Raw genomic sequence first — 16,929 nt, forward strand, 5'->3', positions numbered from 1 at the left:
CTGTACATGCGCCCAGTATGCGGCCAGCACCAAAGACACTACAGGTCCAGCAGGGCCTTCCGGGTTCGGCAGTGGACTTTTGGATCTCCGACGGAACGCAATATACGGAGGTCCTTACTTACGTACCTAGTGCCGTCGCTGCTGTCAAGATGACCCAGTACACGGCCAAAGAGACACAAGGGCTAGAAAGGAGGCCTCCGCTATTTAAAAATTTCATAGGGGGTTGGTTCTTTCGTTGTCGGCGATGCTCCCTGTTCTTCCTGCCTCTCCACACCAAATTCCCCAGCTGAGGGAACACCACAAGCGAAGAGGCTTTTCCAACACCTCATCCTTTAAGTTCTCTGAGTATTCTTTGGTGATAAGCGAGTGACCACATCTTCGGAATCGCAATGCCAGAGAGGCTGACCACGGACGCACACACGCAATCCGGTCGCCGATAAGACCAACTGAGACAATGCGGGTGGATATGCAGCATGCAGACTGCGAGTGAGCGAGACGGGGCACAACGACGCAGAGGGCGTGCCACATGCTGACTGGGCGACAATCACGTGACTGCGACGGGGCTTGGGCGTGCGCTGGTTTGAGGCGAAAACCACCTTGTGCAGGCTGAACACCACACAGTGGGCAATGAGTGGGAACAAACTGAAACTAGGACGAGAGGGGATTTCTCTGTCTTTTTCATCAAACCAGTTATCGCGTGCCCAGTGCGTTTCCCATGTTTCATTCCCAAAATGCAGACTGGTGACATGTTCATCAACACCTCGTCCGTTTGCCGACGACCCGTCATGGCATGTCCTACGTAAGTGTCTTGAAGCCATCAGACTCTTGACGCGGGCTTCACATGCGGCTTTGTTGACTTTTTCCCCAGTCCGTTGCCCTGGACCACAGTGGCTGTTGGTGTGATTGGCTTGGACCAGATTGACGGGCGGTTTAACTTCCCGGAATCCCCTGCAGCAAACCGAAGGTTCTAGGTGGGTTTAGGCCTAGAGCATCATAATGCCAGCAAAGGTCCGGGGCTCAAGCGTCCGGAAATGGGCGCCGAGACCAAGGTGGCGCTGCAGATTGGCTGCTATTCTTGACCCAGCGTGACCATGGCTGCGGATCGAGGAGAAGCTGGGCAGGGCAAGGGTTGGGGGGCGGTTATTCTGTTGTCAGGCACCCGTATCGGTAACGGTCAATACACTCAAGGTCGTTGTTATACCCTCGTCCCAAAACACGGTTGCAGGCACTCCGCCATGTTCGGGCCCTTTTCATGACCCTGCTGGCTACGACAACCTGGACAACCTCCTGCTCCCTCTTCGCTCACCCTCTGCACCTTCATTGACATCGAAAAATCGCTCTCGCTTACTTTGTTCAATCTATTCGCTCCAGCTTTCACCAGCATCTGTCAGTCAATCACTTTGGAATTTTCTCCCACTCTTTTTGGTGTTTGAAATGCTGCATTGATAATTTGACACGGATCGCTCCTGTTGGATCCCTTTGTTCAACCGTCCACCACGTTGGCCTCGTTCACCCGCCTGGACGGACGGAATAAATCTGCAAGGAGGCTTTTCACATACGGGCGGCGGCGCTTCACACATTAATCAATACTTCGAAAGGTTGACGGAGGCCCCGTCGAGCAAAGGGGTCGACAGGGGCCCAAGTTCGCCTCGACATGGCCAACCGCTACTCGACATACTCGAACAACTCTTCGCAAGTTGGTGCAGCCCGAACAGCTGCTCAACAGCCTACCCAAGTCTCGACCACTACTCTCCTCAACTCCCTACACACAATCTATGCCTCCGGCCAAACGTACCAACTCGACTCGAGCACGAGCATTGCGGTCAACACGTGGCTGACTGCGCTCAATCCTGATGTCCAAGGACGAGTGGGGGGTACTGTCGATGCAGATATTGCCTCAAGAGCTTGGGAACATGCCAGACGGAGAGCTGAGGATGGATGCATCATTCTGGGGTCACTGCACCCTTCAACACCCTCGCTATTCCAGGCATTTCTGCAAGTCGTTCCACTGTCCACTCCAGAGATCGCATTCACTGCTCTGTCGGCCTTGCGTCCTTTCCTCTCTTGTGTCACGCCTCTCAACCCTACAACCTATAGACATTCCTCTCTTGCTGCCAAATACACCGTCACCCTAACCGGCACAGTCACCGGATTTACGCTTGCCTTGTCTGGCTCCGGGATTGACGTCGAAAGGGGCCTTCTGAAGATTCCATCGGAACCTGGTCATCGTGCCTTTGACGTCTTCTACTACCTCCTGACATCGGCATCCACACCTGCTGAACGCGAGTTCCTGGGTCTGCAACATCCATCCAAATACACCCTGTTGAACAGATCTGGATCCTATGATCCGCCAACCTACCTCCCAACGGCCGATGACGCAGCAGCCGCTGAAGACTTCCGCTCAGCCTTGAAGTCGATTGGAATCAAAGGCGCGGCTTTCCGTGGGCTATTATCATGCCTTGCTGGATTGCTAAAGCTGGGCGAGACGACTGGATTTCTGGTTGACTCTGACGTCCTCGAAGAAATATGCGAGGACGTAGGTGGTCTGATTGGCCTAGAGCCCGAGGTCCTCGTCAAGAAGTGCTCTACAGATGATCGTGAAGTACTGATTGCAGGCATGTACGAAGCCCTGGTGGACTGGGTCCTTGGAAAGGCCAATGATGCCATCGCCGCCGAGTTACGCTCCGGAGCTCTCACACCCGACTCCAGTACTCAGACAGGTGATGAGGTCAGCCTCACAGTCATTGAAATCCCTGGCGAGCCCCTCGGAAAGGCTGTGGCCTTGCGAAATGTTTTCGACGATACCCAAGGTATTAACGCCGAAATGAAAGACGATGGTGTCGAGGTTATGTCTGCCGGCCACTCTGTTCTCAAGGAAATGAACTCTGCCGTTGCGGAAGTGGAAGCGGACCTGGGTATCAAAGGAGGACCGCTCAGTCGGGAGAGAGAGCACGACCGGGATCGAAGAGAGGGCATTCTTGAAAGGATCGGCGCCGAGGCCGAGGCCGGAGGCTTTCTTCGCACTTTACTTTACCCCGTCGACGGCGAGGGCTTGAATTTTGGCCGAAAAGGCCGTTTTGAGCTGGGGGCTACTCTTGCCAGCAGCAGAGCGTGGTATCAGCTCTCTGTCCATCCCACTGATGATGCGCCGAGTGCTTTGGCTGCCTTGGTCTCGACAACGTCCGCATGGTCTGCGGGAGCGGTATCAAGACAATTACGAGCATGGAGACTTCCTGAATGGGCCAACCATCGCAACCGGCGACTCGACTTCACGGCCGATTTTGATGTCGAAGAATTCGTGACAAGGTATTCCAGACTCGGCTGCAAGGATGGCAAGGATGGAATAGAAAGCTTCTTGCTCGAAAGAGGTTGGACAAATGGAGAAGTCATCATTGGACGAGAACGAGTCTGGATGCGTGAAAGTGCCTGGTGGGAAGCTGAGTCTATGCTTGACATGAAACCAATAGAGGGTGGCTATTCTGACGACCCTGCCTTTGGCCAGCCACTCAATCCCTTTGCATCCAGTCATTCTGTCCATGCTCCTCACAACAGCAGTGGCTTCTTCCCGCCCATGGGTGATAATATGAGTGTCCAAGATAGTCGAGAAAACCTGCTTGCTCAGGCTGGCACAGAACGGGCCAAGTCGGTTGCACCTACAATGGCACGTACGATGCATACAGTTGGTGGTGACTACGGCCTTGGGCCGAAGGGTGATGATCACAAAGACGCCGTCTATGACCCAGACCTTGGGCAGTATGTTGGTGGGTTGGATCCGGAGCTTGCCGATCCGAGAAACGTGGAGTCTAAAAAGACTTCGGCTGGCAGACAAGCTTGGGTGTCTCTCGTGTGGGCGCTCACCTGGTGGATACCCTCTATCTTCTTACGTTATATTGGTCGCATGAAGCGTCCCGACGTGCGCATGGCTTGGCGAGAGAAGGTGGTGTTGGTCTTTCTCATTTTCCTCCTGAACGCCTTCATCGTCTTTTACATCATCGAGTTTGGAAGGCTTCTGTGCCCGAACTTTGACAAGGCCTGGAATGCAAAAGAAGTCGGCTTCCACACAGGTGAAAATGACTATTATGTCAGCGTTCGAGGCAAAGTCTACGACATGACGAAGTTCTACCGTATACAGCACAGCGACACGGCCATCCAAACGAACGCGCAGAATATGCTTCCACTGGCTGGGATGAATCTTGACGCATACTTTCCACCTCCCTTGAGTCGCGCTTGTCCAGGTCTGAATGTCGACGAGAGTGTGGTGTTGCAACACAATGATACCAGCGCTGTTCTGTATCCAAATGCTGTCCACACCTCTGGTCATCGTTATCAACCAGACCAACAATCAAAGTTGTATAGCTGGGATTGGTACAGTGACACATTCCTGCCCAAGATGAACGAATATTACAAAGGAGATCTCGTGGTGTCAAAGGGCAGCATCAAGAGTCAAGCTGAAAATGACCAGAGGCAGTGGGTGATCATCAACCAGAGAATATACGACCTCACCGACTATTTCTACACCTTGAACGTCATGAACAATTTCGTTACCTACAAGTTCTTTCCTGAGGAGGTGACGGACCTTATCAACGGCAACCCAGGCTCAGATATCACGAGCCAATGGGGAACAGATGCGGCCTTCGCAAACAGTCTGAACTGCATGAATAATGCGTTCTACGTTGGCAAAGTCGACTTCCGAGACTCCGCAAAATGTCAAGTCAACAACTACCTTCTCTTGGCTTTTGCCTTGGTTTTGTGTGCTGTCATCTTAGTCAAGTTTTTGGCAGCACTACAGCTTGGGTCGAAGCGCCGACCGGCAGCACAGGATAAGTTTGTCATCTGCCAGGTCCCAGCCTATACTGAAGGTGAAGACCATCTGAGAAAATCTCTCGATTCTCTCACAGCTCTCCAGTATGACAATAAGAGAAAGCTGATCTGTGTCATTTGTGACGGCATGATTGTGGGAGGTGGCAACGACAGGCCTACTCCCAAAATTGTACTGGACGTACTTGGTGTGGATCCAAAGATTGATCCACCAGCTCTGCCCTTCAGGTCCATCGGCAATGGCAATGAGCAACTCAATTACGGCAAAGTGTACTCCGGACTCTACGAATATGAGGGCAACGTTGTCCCCTATATTGTCATTGTCAAGGTTGGAAAGGAATCGGAACAAACAAAGTCGAAGCCCGGAAATCGCGGGAAACGAGATTCACAAATCTTGTTGATGCAGTTCTTGAACCGCGTCCATCACCGATCGCCCATGTCCCCTCTCGAGTTGGAAATCTTCCACCAAATCAACAATGTCATTGGTGTCGACCCTGAACTGTACGAGTATGTTCTCATGGTCGACGCAGATACTATGGTCAAAGAAGATTCGCTCAATCGCCTGGTCGCTGCATGCGCCAACGATGCTAAGATTGCAGGCATCTGTGGCGAGACAAGCTTGGAGAACGAAGAGCGAAGCTTGTGGACTATGATCCAAGTCTACGAATACTACATCTCGCATCATCTTGCCAAAGCTTTCGAATCTTTGTTCGGCAGCGTTACTTGTTTACCCGGATGGTATGTGTTGTGGTTATTTTTGCCCCCTTTTGCTCACCATAGCTAATGCTGTTGGCAGTTTCTGCATGTATCGTCTCCGGACCGCTGACAAGGGGCGGCCTTTGATCATCTCGGACAAGGTCATCCAGGAGTATTCGGACTGCGATGTTGATACTCTCCACAAGAAGAACTTGTTGTCTTTGGGCGAGGATCGATACCTTACGACGTTGATGACGAAGCACTTCCCTTCGATGTCCTACAAGTTTGTCCCGGATGCCTATGCTCTCACTGCGGCGCCCGAATCCTGGTCCGTCTTGCTTTCGCAGAGAAGACGATGGATTAACTCGACCATTCACAACCTGGCCGAACTCGTCTTCTTGAAAGATCTTTGTGGCTTTTGCTGCTTTTCGATGAGATTTATCGTTTTCATTGATTTGTTTGGTACCTTGATCCTTCCGGCAACATGCGCCTATCTCGGCTACTTGATTTACAGGGTCGCTTCCCATACCGGCCAATTCCCATTGATCTCACTCGTGATGATCGCTGCAGTATACGGCTTACAGGCTGTCATCTTTATCATCAAACGACAATGGCAGCACGTGGGTTGGATGATCATTTACATATGCGCGTATCCCATATACAGCTTCGTCCTACCAATCTACTCGTTCTGGAATCAAGACAACTTTTCATGGGGCAACACGAGAATCGTCATTGGAGAGAAAGGTGACAAAAAGGTCGTTGCCATTCAGGACGAGGGCTTCGATCCCCGATCGATCCCTCTTCAAAGGTGGGACGACTATGCCGCGGCCAACAACTTGCCAGGTCGTCGTGGCAATTCTGGCGGCTATCCGGAGAAGGGGTTTGAGTATGGCTACACCGATGACGCCGCAATGATGGAAATGGACGACATGCAGTCAAATTACTCCTCCGTGAAACCAGCCAGCACGATCCTGGCGGGCTTCCCTCATCAATCGGCGCCATATATGGCACCACCTCGATCAATGACGCCGTTTAACGGGATGAACAATAACCGCGCCAGCACCATGACTGGCCTCACACAGTTCAAGGATCAACCCCTCAGTTTGCACGGACGGAACATGAGTATGTTGAGCCTAGGCAGCCAAGCGCGGTTGAAGTCCCCCTCCCCGGTACCATACCAGGATAACTCGCGGAGTCGCAGCCCGTACCAGGGAGGCATGCAACACTCGGCCAGTAAACCCAGCCTATTAGGCATGGGCGTCACGGGTAGTCGGCCGGCATCCACCGTGATGGATTTCCGCACCGTTCCTTCGGCTGGGCCAAGTGATCATGACATTGTCGAGGCAATTCGCGCGGTGTTGGCTGAGGTGGATCTCGACAAGGTCACCAAGAAGCAAGTCAGAGCACTGGTAGAGCAGAGGCTGCAGTGTGAAGTACCTGCGGGGGAGAGGCGAACATTTTTGGACAAAGCCATTGATGGCGAACTGGCCAATATGTAAATGAGTGTGAGTGCATCGTACCCATGGGGCGTGGCGGCGGCAAACTTGTTGACGTACCTCTCGCAAAGAGATGGAGCAAAAGAAAACCGGATACAATGGGTCCTGTGTATGTATGTACGTACATGTTGTATCTTGGGACGAGATGATGAAATCACCAAAAATTCCTGGGTTCAAAAGGAGGCGGAGGGCAGGGGAAAAGGGGGGGGGAAACTTAACTGACATTACTTGGTCATTAATGGTACAATACATAGCAAGGGAAGGGAAGCGCTTTGCTTTGACATTCTACACAACCCTAGGAATCTCCTGGATATGTATGGGATGGGCATAGGGATATTAGAAACCGGAACGGCGCCGGGAGCGAGAGCGAGCACTTTTGTTTCTGCTTTGGATGGATCTACATCTGCATCTGCCTCTACATCCGCGTATACTATAGCATAGCATAGCACACTTATACCATGCCATGTTATATTATCATGGTGTACGCTTTAATAATCTCGTCTACATACATACATGGCACCTATCCGCGTATCTAGTTCAACATCGAGCATCGAGCATCTACAGCCAACAAACACATAAAAAGAGACAAACGGCATATGCAAATGTGTAGTGTATTATTGGTATAAGGTCTTTGTTTTAGGGAATGTATATACAATTTTGGCGCCTCCCTCTGGTAGCCTCCCAACTGTCGTCTCAAGCCCATATTCCCGGGCACCTCATCGATTTTGATAAAGGCGACCTATTAGTAATTCAAGGGGCCAGACTCAGAAATGCTGTCCTTCCCTCCTCCGGGCAGTTGCAGTCCCATATCTATTTTCCATTCCATTTCCCGTTCCGACGTCGAAGTGAACCAAAGTGACTGGGGTATCTCAAAACAAGTCAAGGAGAGTCTCGAAGGTCCAAATGCCTGAGCCAAGAATCAAACGAATGTATGCCTCCAACTTTTGACATCAAAAAGCCCTCAGCTCCGGCTGCTCCAGAGCCGACTGAGACGCGAGGGCCAGAGAAATGAACAAGAATCTTCTGGTAAGGGCATCGACAAAACAAAGGAAATTGCTATAACTGCGTGCGTGCTCTGTTTCCCACCTCAGAAAGCAACCCCCACCCCTGGACTTCTCAAGGGGCCACCAATTTCCTTGATGATCATCTCGTCAGCATCCCTGATGATCTCCGCATAGCAAGGCGGCACATCAGGGACACCGCTGACAATGGGTCTCAAGCCTCCACCTCCCTTGGAGACGCTCTTAACCGTGCCACTTCGACTTTGCCAATCCCCGGCTGTGGTGGTGATGACGCTTGTCGCGTCCGTCTGGCTTTGGTTGCCATAGGAGAGAATGTCAGTGTCAACGGTGCTAGCAACGGTTGATTCAGTCATCGTCCTGTGGTGTTGGCGTGGCCAGAGATTCAACGGTTTGGGTGGTGCTGCTGCCGGAGCGGAGAGTTGGTAGAATTGAGTACGCTTGCGGCGGTGTTCTGCGAACGAGGACGACGTTGACGATGATTTGGTGGTGCTGATTGAGGAAGAATGACTGCGGTGGGCGAGCCACTGAGAGATTCGTTTTTGTGTCTGATAGTTGGGATGGAAGTAGCCCGAAGGCGAGTTCATATCCGCTGGCTTGGAGAAATTCCTTGCAGGTGCTGGAGGTACAGTTGGCGGCGGTGCTGGAGCTTCTGGAGGTACACGGTCATGTTGCTCTGCTGATGTTCCGACAACTCGGGGGAAGCCGAGCACCGTATCGCCGATAGTGACCGATGTGACTGGAGGGCTGAACTCCTCTTGCATTGGGGTCAAGACGGCCACAGATGCTTCTGAACGAACGACGGGAAAGTGGATTTGTGGAGGTAGACCGGGGAAAGACGACCATGAAACAGGATGAGAGTGCAGAGCTTCATACTCGGAAGGCGGTCGAGACATGGATATGACAGTCGAGGAGGTGTCGGGCCGTACATGGGACATCCGGCGCTGTTCAATCATTGAAGCAGGCTTTACAGGAGCAGGCAGGAGCGAAACCTTGTGCGGAACGAACTCCTCGGACTTTGTTCGCACCAATGCTCGAGGGGGGATCTTGATTTCACCACCGTCTGTAAAACTCAACCTATCAAAGGCTGGCAGGTCTGATAGTCGATTGTTAGGCATATAGATGCTGAGCTCGAGCGGGCGGAACTCCAGTGCGGCTCGTCGAAGAGGAAGCTGTGGCGCCAAAGGCAGTGACGGCTGAGGGCCAGAGATGACGGGTTTGGAAGTCTGTCTCCGCATTGACAGGCTCGATCTGAGGGACGATTTGCCCTGGGAAACCCATTGCGACAACTGTGAAGGGAGCGGTGGTGGAGGAGTTGGAGGAAGTCCATCAAACACGGTGAGCTTCATGGGCGGGACCAGGTGAGGCTGTTGATACATGATGCGCATTTCTCTCTCAATGCCTGTGGACATGTCAATAGACTCTTCTCGCCTTCGTATTGGGAGAGTACCACAAACCAGTCGGAGGCGGTTGTCTCTCCAACTCCTTCTCACCGTTTCTCGCGAAGAGACAATCGAAGAACTCGAAATGGCAGGTTGGCTCCAGCGAGTCCTCTGAGGCGGCCTTCGACCTCATATCGGCGAGATGATGAAGACGAAGTCTCAACACGCGGTGTTACGAGGGGTCGCTGCACGATTAGACTTGACAATTAAGGGAGAAGTTGACGATGCCAGCATCAGTGATGAACAGAAACCAAAAACCACAGGTAAGGGCAGAGACGAAAGGGGAGAACAAGGAAGGCGTGATGCTTCCAAAGCTGCAGCTGCAACCCAACAAAACTATCACTCTTCCTTGAGAAAGAGGACGAGAGGCCTGGCCAGAGGAAGAGGCATCTTTGAAGGACATGAAACGCAGCTTTCAACCTTGGGATGCTGTGGGGGAGACGGGACCATGATGGCCGCGAGAACTCCAGTTCCCGCAACACGAGCTTTGGTTTCTCCGGCTCATTTTTTTTTCTCGCTCACCTCTCGTCGCTGTTCGCACGTTGCAGCGGAGCCCGAGAGGGCCCTTCAATCACATTTCTTCGTGGGCGCTTGTCCGCTGGTAGAGAGGAGGTGAAAAGGGGCCTTGCGGCGAGATGAAGCTTGGAGTCGTGGCATTGGCTCTGACTTGGTTGGATGAGAAGATGCCAGCAGAGAGGGTCAGGTCCGGTCAGCAATAATCCGAGAGGCTCCAGAGCTGCTCAAGCGCCCAAGCCATGGCATAGCGGCAGCGAGTGTTGATCAAGGTGAACTCGGGATGCGTGTTGCTATTCGCGGGAGTTGCAAGAAGTGAGGGTCAAGTGAGGTGTGAAGGAAGATGAGGCCGGCGGTTAGCTGCTCACGGTGCAGCCAATCACCACGTGCAGCCCGCCTTCCATGCAATAGAACTTGAACTCGGCTCGTTAGCAAAAGAACAAGATGAAACAATCGCACAATGACAACTGTACACAAACCATGTGGCTTGGTTTCAGAATCGGCTAATTGCTTTGTGGATCGGGATCATGATCATCTTGATGTTTGATGTGCCTCGCCAGCTCGCCTCAGGATGCTTCGTACTGTGGACTAGCATTCAAGAGCCACATGCGCCTCTTGAGCTTCCGCGGTGCAATTTTATACACATACTCCATACCTGTACACATACAGTACACATACAACACATACGTAGCTCCCTCTCTCCACCAGCAATCCCGAACGACCGACAATCCAGGTCCCCGCGTACCACTCCAAGAAATCCCGAAATCTCATCTTCGTCTCGACCTCAATCTCAATCGCAATCTCAATACCTCTCCATCACTCTCTGTCTGCCATCCATTGATCCATCCATGGTGAGTCTCTCCCTGTCTTCAGCATCGACATACCTCCTCTCTGGCTCCATGGGCCGGTATCTGGCTTGTTCTACAGGAACATACTCCGGTAGAACAGCCCGCCGATCGTCCACGAAGACGCTACCTTCGCGACCAACGGGACGCATGCTCTGATTTCGGGTCGCCACTTCCATCGGCTGAGCTTCTTCGTATCGTAATGCTGGTGGTGGCCGAGCGCTTCCCATCCGAACAGGTTCGCGGAACTCGGTCCGCTCATCTGTGTATACCGTCTGTCGCACTGGGCGATCCATCACCTGGACGCTAGAGCTTCGCATTGGGGGCGCTGGATCAAGGTATTCTCGAGCGACCGGGCCCGGCGCAGCCGAACTTCTGGGTGGCTCTGCCAGACGGTGATATGAGACTGGTGGAGGCATTTCGGAAGCATAGGCTCTGTCCGGCGCCGCTTCTACGAAGACTGACCCTGCCCGGGCTTGACGAGGATATTCTTCGTAACGTGGGTCCGCTTCAGCTGCCCGAACTGACATTGCTCGAGGTGCAACAGATGGCCGCTCCTGGATGATTTCGCGGAACCTCCTGCCGTATTGGTCGATGACAATTCGTTCAACGGGAGGGGGTGGCGGTGGTGGTATAGGCTCGACAGCGTAGCGATGATAAGTCCCGTCCCGATCGTCGTAGACTTCGCGATAGACGGGTGCAGGTGTGCGCATCACTCTCATCTCCGGAACAGGCTGGTCGTACTCGACTGGAACCACTCCACGTAGGGGACGAGCTGGTTCCATCATGGCAGGACTTTCCACCCTGGCGTAAGACATGGCTCGTGCACGAGTAGGCGATTCATAGTATTGGTCGACGTATTCGCGAGGCTGCTCTGCTCGCAGACTGTGCATACTTGCCACTCGGCGCAAGTCCTGCTCATCTCTGGCTGGTCTCACACTGGACCTGGACAACGGGCGAGGCTCACTCAAGGGCATCAACTGTTCAACCCGACGCGGAAGTGGTCGCGAGGGAGATTCCACATACCGTTCAGGAGCGGGCATGTAACGTCCTTCTTGGACTGGTTCCTCATCAATGACAATTGGCCGATCCGCTCTGCTGGGGCGGAATCGGCCGGAACCAAGTGGCTGGACATCGTGGAATGGCGGGGGTGAAACGTCTTCTTCCTTTATAAGAGCGTCTGGAGATGTTCCCCCATTTCTTCGGGCTTTGCGGGCATTGCGAGCCTCAATTTTTCTCTTTTTCTTGGGTGGCAATGCTTGGTTATCATCAGGACTTGGGGGAGATCCTGGTCTGCCAATCCATTGTTTCCGGCGCGGACGTGCATTCTGTAAAAGGGGAGAATCCTTAGTTATAGCCAGAGGCGAGACACGGGACGGTTGAGGGCAAATGGGAGAGGTGATATGGTTTCTTACTATCCGCATGTTGGCTTCCGAGGGTGAGACGGGCCTTCCCCCATTGTCTTCCAGTTCCGAGTATCTGCGCAGGGGACGACCGCGTGGGTCTCTACTGTCTTGCATTTCCTGTGCTTGAGTGACCTTGGGTGTGGGATATTGCGCCATGGCTTCTGGGGGCGAATACTCTCCTTCCTCTTCATCCTCCTCAATGTCCATTGCAGAAGTATCGATGGTTCGTGGAGGCTTTGGCGGTTCGATGGCGGTGGGCACAGGTGGCGCGACATCGGCGGAGATACCATCACCAGTGTCGGCGTACAGTGGAGCACCCATAACGGCGCTCACAACGCGTGGGCCTAAAGGCTCGTCGGCCTGCTCCTCATCAGCGTCCTCAGCAGAGTCGCTAGGAGGTCTCTCTGGCGTCGAATCAGGGGCTTTGCTAGAATAATAGGCATCCTCGTCGAAGGAGTCTGTAGCATCGGCATCTTCCTTGGAAGATGGAGATTTGACAGCACCCGTCACTCTGGCAAAAATGGCAGGTAGGTCAAAGTCCGGCTTCGCCTCAGCGGGCGCAGGCTTCTTGCGGGCATCTGCTTTTCTATGTTCAAATTGTTCTCTCAAAGCCCGCTCAAGTCGTTGTCGCTTCAGCTGAGTTTCGGCCCGAACTAGATCATCCGACTTTGTCAAAAGGACAGGGTCAAATTCAGAAACATTACTGGCAGGTTGGCTGGCAGTTGCAACGGGAACACCGTTTGGTCTTGTCTGAGCTTGGGTTGTATCATCTTCACGCTTGGCCTGAACAGCGGCCCCAAGACGATTTGGAGACGCACTCGGAGGGAACGGAGGTACATTCAACTGAGTCTGAGAGATGGTCGATGAGGACTGAGAAGCAGGTACTCGGAGGGCATGGGCTGGCACTGTCAATCTAGGATGACTTCCAGAAAATACCTCGTCGCGAATTCTCAGTATCTTCTCATATTCCAAAGCCTCATTGACGGGTTGCATAGAGGTCGGCAGAACGCCGTTCAATAAGAGGCCAGTAGAAGCGGACATGCCTAGAGGGTGCGCGTCTGAGCTGCGCGTAGCTGAGATGGGTTCTACCTGGACAGACACATAGCAAGAATGAAGGAGCAACAAGTGAGAGAGAAGAGATTATGCTGGCAGACTGGTCAGCAGGGGGAATGAAAAGCCCGGTGAGGAAGCAGAATCACCTCTACCAAGTAGAGGGTGTGATGAGCTGGTAGAAAAAGGAGCGTTTCGCGAGTCTCCAGCCCAGTTTTCAAAAGCGACCCAGCCATCGCCAAGCGCTATATCACGTGCTCTGGATCACATGACCAACACCGATTTTCCTCCAAATTTGCCGCCTGTGATTCAAATCATGTGGAAGTCTTCGATGAGGAGTCATACATTTCATCCATCTCCTCCGTAAATATTTCGACTTCGGTGGCCGAGTGTAACCGATCGCTGTGAAGCAACACTCTCATTATTATTTCAAAGGCTTCGTTTCTGTCTTGATTTCTCACCATATCGACTGTCATTGACACCATCGATCTCCTTATCGTGCAACCAGAACTCATGGGTTCAGTCCAACTCGAGACCGCGGACAAGCGGGCCGTTTTCTTTTTCGACATCGACAATTGTCTATATGCGAAGTCCAGAAAGGTCCATGACCACATGGCCCACCTAATCAACAAATACTTTGTAAAGCATCTCGAAATTTCGGCAGAGGAAGCAACATACTTGCACCAAAAGTACTACAAAGACTACGGCTTGGCCATCGAGGGACTGTCGCGCTTCCATAAGATCGACCCGCTAGATTTTAATCGAGAAGTAGATGATGCGTTACCCCTGGACGAACTTTTGTCGCCGCATCCTGAAACGCGAGAGATGCTGGAGTCATTTGACAGGTCAAAAGTTAAACTATGGTTGTTTACGAACGCGCATATCACTCACGGCATGCGAGTCGTGAAGCTACTTGGCATCGATGATCTCTTCGAGGGAATCACATACTGCGATTATGCTCAGTCACCACTCGTTCCGAAGCCACTCCCAGAGATGTTCTCCAAGGCAGAGCGGGAAGCTGGTGCAACATCGGACACTCCGATTTACTACGTTGACGACTCTTATCTGAACTGCCAAGCAGCGTACGCCCGTGGATGGACCAACACCGTTCATCTCGTTGAGCCGGGCGTGCCCGATCCGCCAGAGAAAGCGAGCAAGTATCAAATCAGCGATCTCTCGCAACTTCTGGATCTATTTCCCGAACTTTTGAAAAACAGTAATGGCTCGGTATGAGTAGATTCAGGACTATGGTACATTTTTAAGATACAATCTTGGTCTCCTATCCCAAGGGTTTCCTCCCTCAGATGATCATACTGAAACCAGGAGGATGCTTGAACGCTAGACATATGCAAAGAGATCCTTCCTCCAAAAAGGCATAATGGTCATCACATCATATCAAAAACAAAAGAAAAGATAAGGCATTTGCCACTCATGCAATGGGCAGCAGACGCCGCTTTCCAGAGAGGTCGCTTGGACAGAATTTCCAAGCTCCGGCATGCTTTTTTGCGTGCCAATTCCTGATCACGGCCTCGATGACCCAAGGGACGTCGGGGAAGCCACACTTCTCTCCGTCAATGGTAAAGGACTTGTCCTGGCACCCCAGTGTCCAGGGCGCGTCAGTGTACAGGCTATTGTCCTTGGTGGCTATGTGCTCCGCGTGCTTCCAGATCTTCATCAGCTCCTTGCCATCTGAAACATGGAGATTGGCAAGGGTAGGGATCTCGTCGTGCAGATGTTGAATAAGGTTGGGCGCAAAGGACTCAATGATGTGGCGAAGAGTGACTCCATTGTACTCAGCTGGCTTGGTGATGAAGACATATTTCTGGAAGACGGTGAGTCCCTCGGCAAATGAGTCGTGGCCCTTCGTGTTCGCTTCCATTGCACCGGGCCGACCCAGCAACTTTTCCATTGTCGGGAACATATAATCGTCCTCGACATGGTGATGGTGATTCAAGGTATTGAAGAGCAGTTGGTTGAACAGAAGGAAATCAGCGGCTTCTTGAGTATCAGGCTGAACCATCACTGCCTGGTTCCACGATGCATTCAAGGCACGAATGATGGTGTTGTGGATCTGGGCCATTTGACGAGCACACCAGAAGGCCGGATGGTCCTTGGGTACGGAAGCAGGAATGTTCTCCAAGTGAGTGGTGGTGATTAGGGGATAATGGTCATCAACGTAACGAGGGACCTGCATGCTGGGCTTTGAGATGACGCTGGTCGACACCGAGGTTTGTGATGCTGTGGACGAAGAGGCGGAGCGGTTTGACCGGACGGAGTTGGAAGAGCGAAGAGATGAAGCTGAGGTCTTTTCCATTCTGGACTCGTAGAGTTGTCGCTCTGGCTCCGATAAATAGAGGAGATGGGAATATCTTGTCTGGGTAGGCGACTTCGATGGAGACTGAGTCGGCAAAGAGGCGGTTTTGGGGATAGGCTCCCGAATGATGGGAACGGTCTGCATGTTGTCGTATTGGAAGTCGTATCGGAATGCTGGCTGCCTTGGTGCCAAGGCTCTCTGCAGATATTTCGTCCTGGTTGGCAAACTCTTTGGTATCCGATGTGAAAAGGCAGTCAGTTGGGCGTGAGAAAGCATATGATTCAGTGAGGGCTCCTGTCTCTTTATGTATCCTGTACCGTGTGATACCCATGTCCATGCAGCAACCGGAAACTAGGATCTTTGAGACTACTCGTTCTGGAAGGGTAGCACGGCTACATCGCGGTAAGAACCCACGTAAGCGATCAAGCATCTCGAACCACGCCAGCAAAAAAATGCGAAGCAGAGCCTAGAGGATGCCACGGCAGGCTGTGTCTGGTCAAGGTGGCACCACTCCAGCCAGGTTGAGAACGTCAAAGCCCCCATTTTCTCCCTGCCGTAATGGATGGTCGCAAAAGGACAAGCCCTATAGCGAGCTGGGCGGAGAGTTAGTAGGCTGACTGGCCCAGCTGATGTCGTGATTAGAATTTCGGAACCCCTTGCATCTCGCATTGGGTTTGGCGCCAGGTACGGTTGCAAGGGCAACTTTCGAATACGGGCTTCGACGCAAGAAGGGCATCCAAGAACTTCCCGGCCACGTCGCTAGGCAGTCCAGGGTACCACGTGGAGCTGTGCATCCCTTCCCAATGCCTCTTGCGATCAGAGAGATCACAGGGGTGTTCAAGTTGAGGTTGATTGTTTGTCCAAGCAGTTTCCCGAAGTTGTACGTCAAAAGCTCATACCTTCTCTCGCTGATACATGCCTTGGTATCTAGGGACATCCCAACAGGGCGGTCGGCGATTAGTTTTCGGTTGCGCGTTTAGAACTTTAGATCGTCCAAATTGCAAGCCACATTGACAATTTGGCTTGATCATGAGACTCCAATAGAGAGGAGATCAGACTGATCAGGCACACCTCGACTAATTCTCCCCAAGTAGGAAAGGTGCGTACAAAATTTGGTGAACCGGGGTCTTGGCCATTGTTCTTTGCAGTGTCCAGTGTATGATCGGGCCATCCGAGGTGCAGAGAGGTGAGAAGTTGTACAAACCAACAGGAGGGTCTTTGTGTCTGCGCCGACTCAGACGGCTTTGGCAAATGTACTGCGTACTTGGTATCTCTCTTGTTTCGAAAGCAGCAGCCATTCCTCCAGGCTGGAGAAATCAACAAGCAGTTC

The 16,929-nt window shown here is 52.4% G+C and overlaps 5 protein-coding genes across 5 annotated transcripts; 2 read left to right on the top strand and 3 right to left on the bottom strand.

Annotated features, from left to right (window-relative positions):
* Positions 1-1,654: 1,654 nt before the first annotated feature.
* Positions 1,655-7,013, top strand: Z519_04911 (uncharacterized protein; the record flags this gene model as incomplete). Its single annotated transcript, XM_016762653.1, has 2 exons — positions 1,655-5,556; positions 5,615-7,013. 2 exons carry the CDS (start codon positions 1,655-1,657, stop codon positions 7,011-7,013), a joined length of 5,301 nt encoding a protein of 1,766 aa, XP_016621600.1.
* A 1,084-nt stretch (positions 7,014-8,097) lies between these two features.
* On the bottom strand, positions 8,098-9,441 carry Z519_04912 (uncharacterized protein; the record flags this gene model as incomplete). The annotated part of the gene is made up of 1 exon (XM_016762654.1): positions 8,098-9,441. The coding sequence occupies one exon, from the start codon at positions 9,439-9,441 to the stop codon at positions 8,098-8,100; it is 1,344 nt and encodes a 447-aa protein (XP_016621601.1).
* Positions 9,442-10,786: 1,345 nt separating this feature from the next.
* Positions 10,787-13,276, bottom strand: Z519_04913 (uncharacterized protein; the record flags this gene model as incomplete). The annotated part of the gene is made up of 1 exon (XM_016762655.1): positions 10,787-13,276. The coding sequence occupies one exon, from the start codon at positions 13,274-13,276 to the stop codon at positions 10,787-10,789; it is 2,490 nt and encodes an 829-aa protein (XP_016621602.1).
* Positions 13,277-13,798: 522 nt separating this feature from the next.
* On the top strand, positions 13,799-14,518 carry Z519_04914 (pyrimidine 5'-nucleotidase; the record flags this gene model as incomplete). Its single annotated transcript, XM_016762656.1, has 1 exon — positions 13,799-14,518. One exon carries the CDS (start codon positions 13,799-13,801, stop codon positions 14,516-14,518), a length of 720 nt encoding a protein of 239 aa, XP_016621603.1.
* Positions 14,519-14,714: 196 nt separating this feature from the next.
* On the bottom strand, positions 14,715-15,743 carry Z519_04915 (uncharacterized protein; the record flags this gene model as incomplete). Its single annotated transcript, XM_016762657.1, has 1 exon — positions 14,715-15,743. The coding sequence occupies one exon, from the start codon at positions 15,741-15,743 to the stop codon at positions 14,715-14,717; it is 1,029 nt and encodes a 342-aa protein (XP_016621604.1).
* Positions 15,744-16,929: the final 1,186 nt, after the last annotated feature.

Source organism: Cladophialophora bantiana (genome assembly GCF_000835475.1).
Source record: "Cladophialophora bantiana CBS 173.52 unplaced genomic scaffold supercont1.6, whole genome shotgun sequence".
Lineage (NCBI taxonomy): Eukaryota > Fungi > Ascomycota > Eurotiomycetes > Chaetothyriales > Herpotrichiellaceae > Cladophialophora > Cladophialophora bantiana.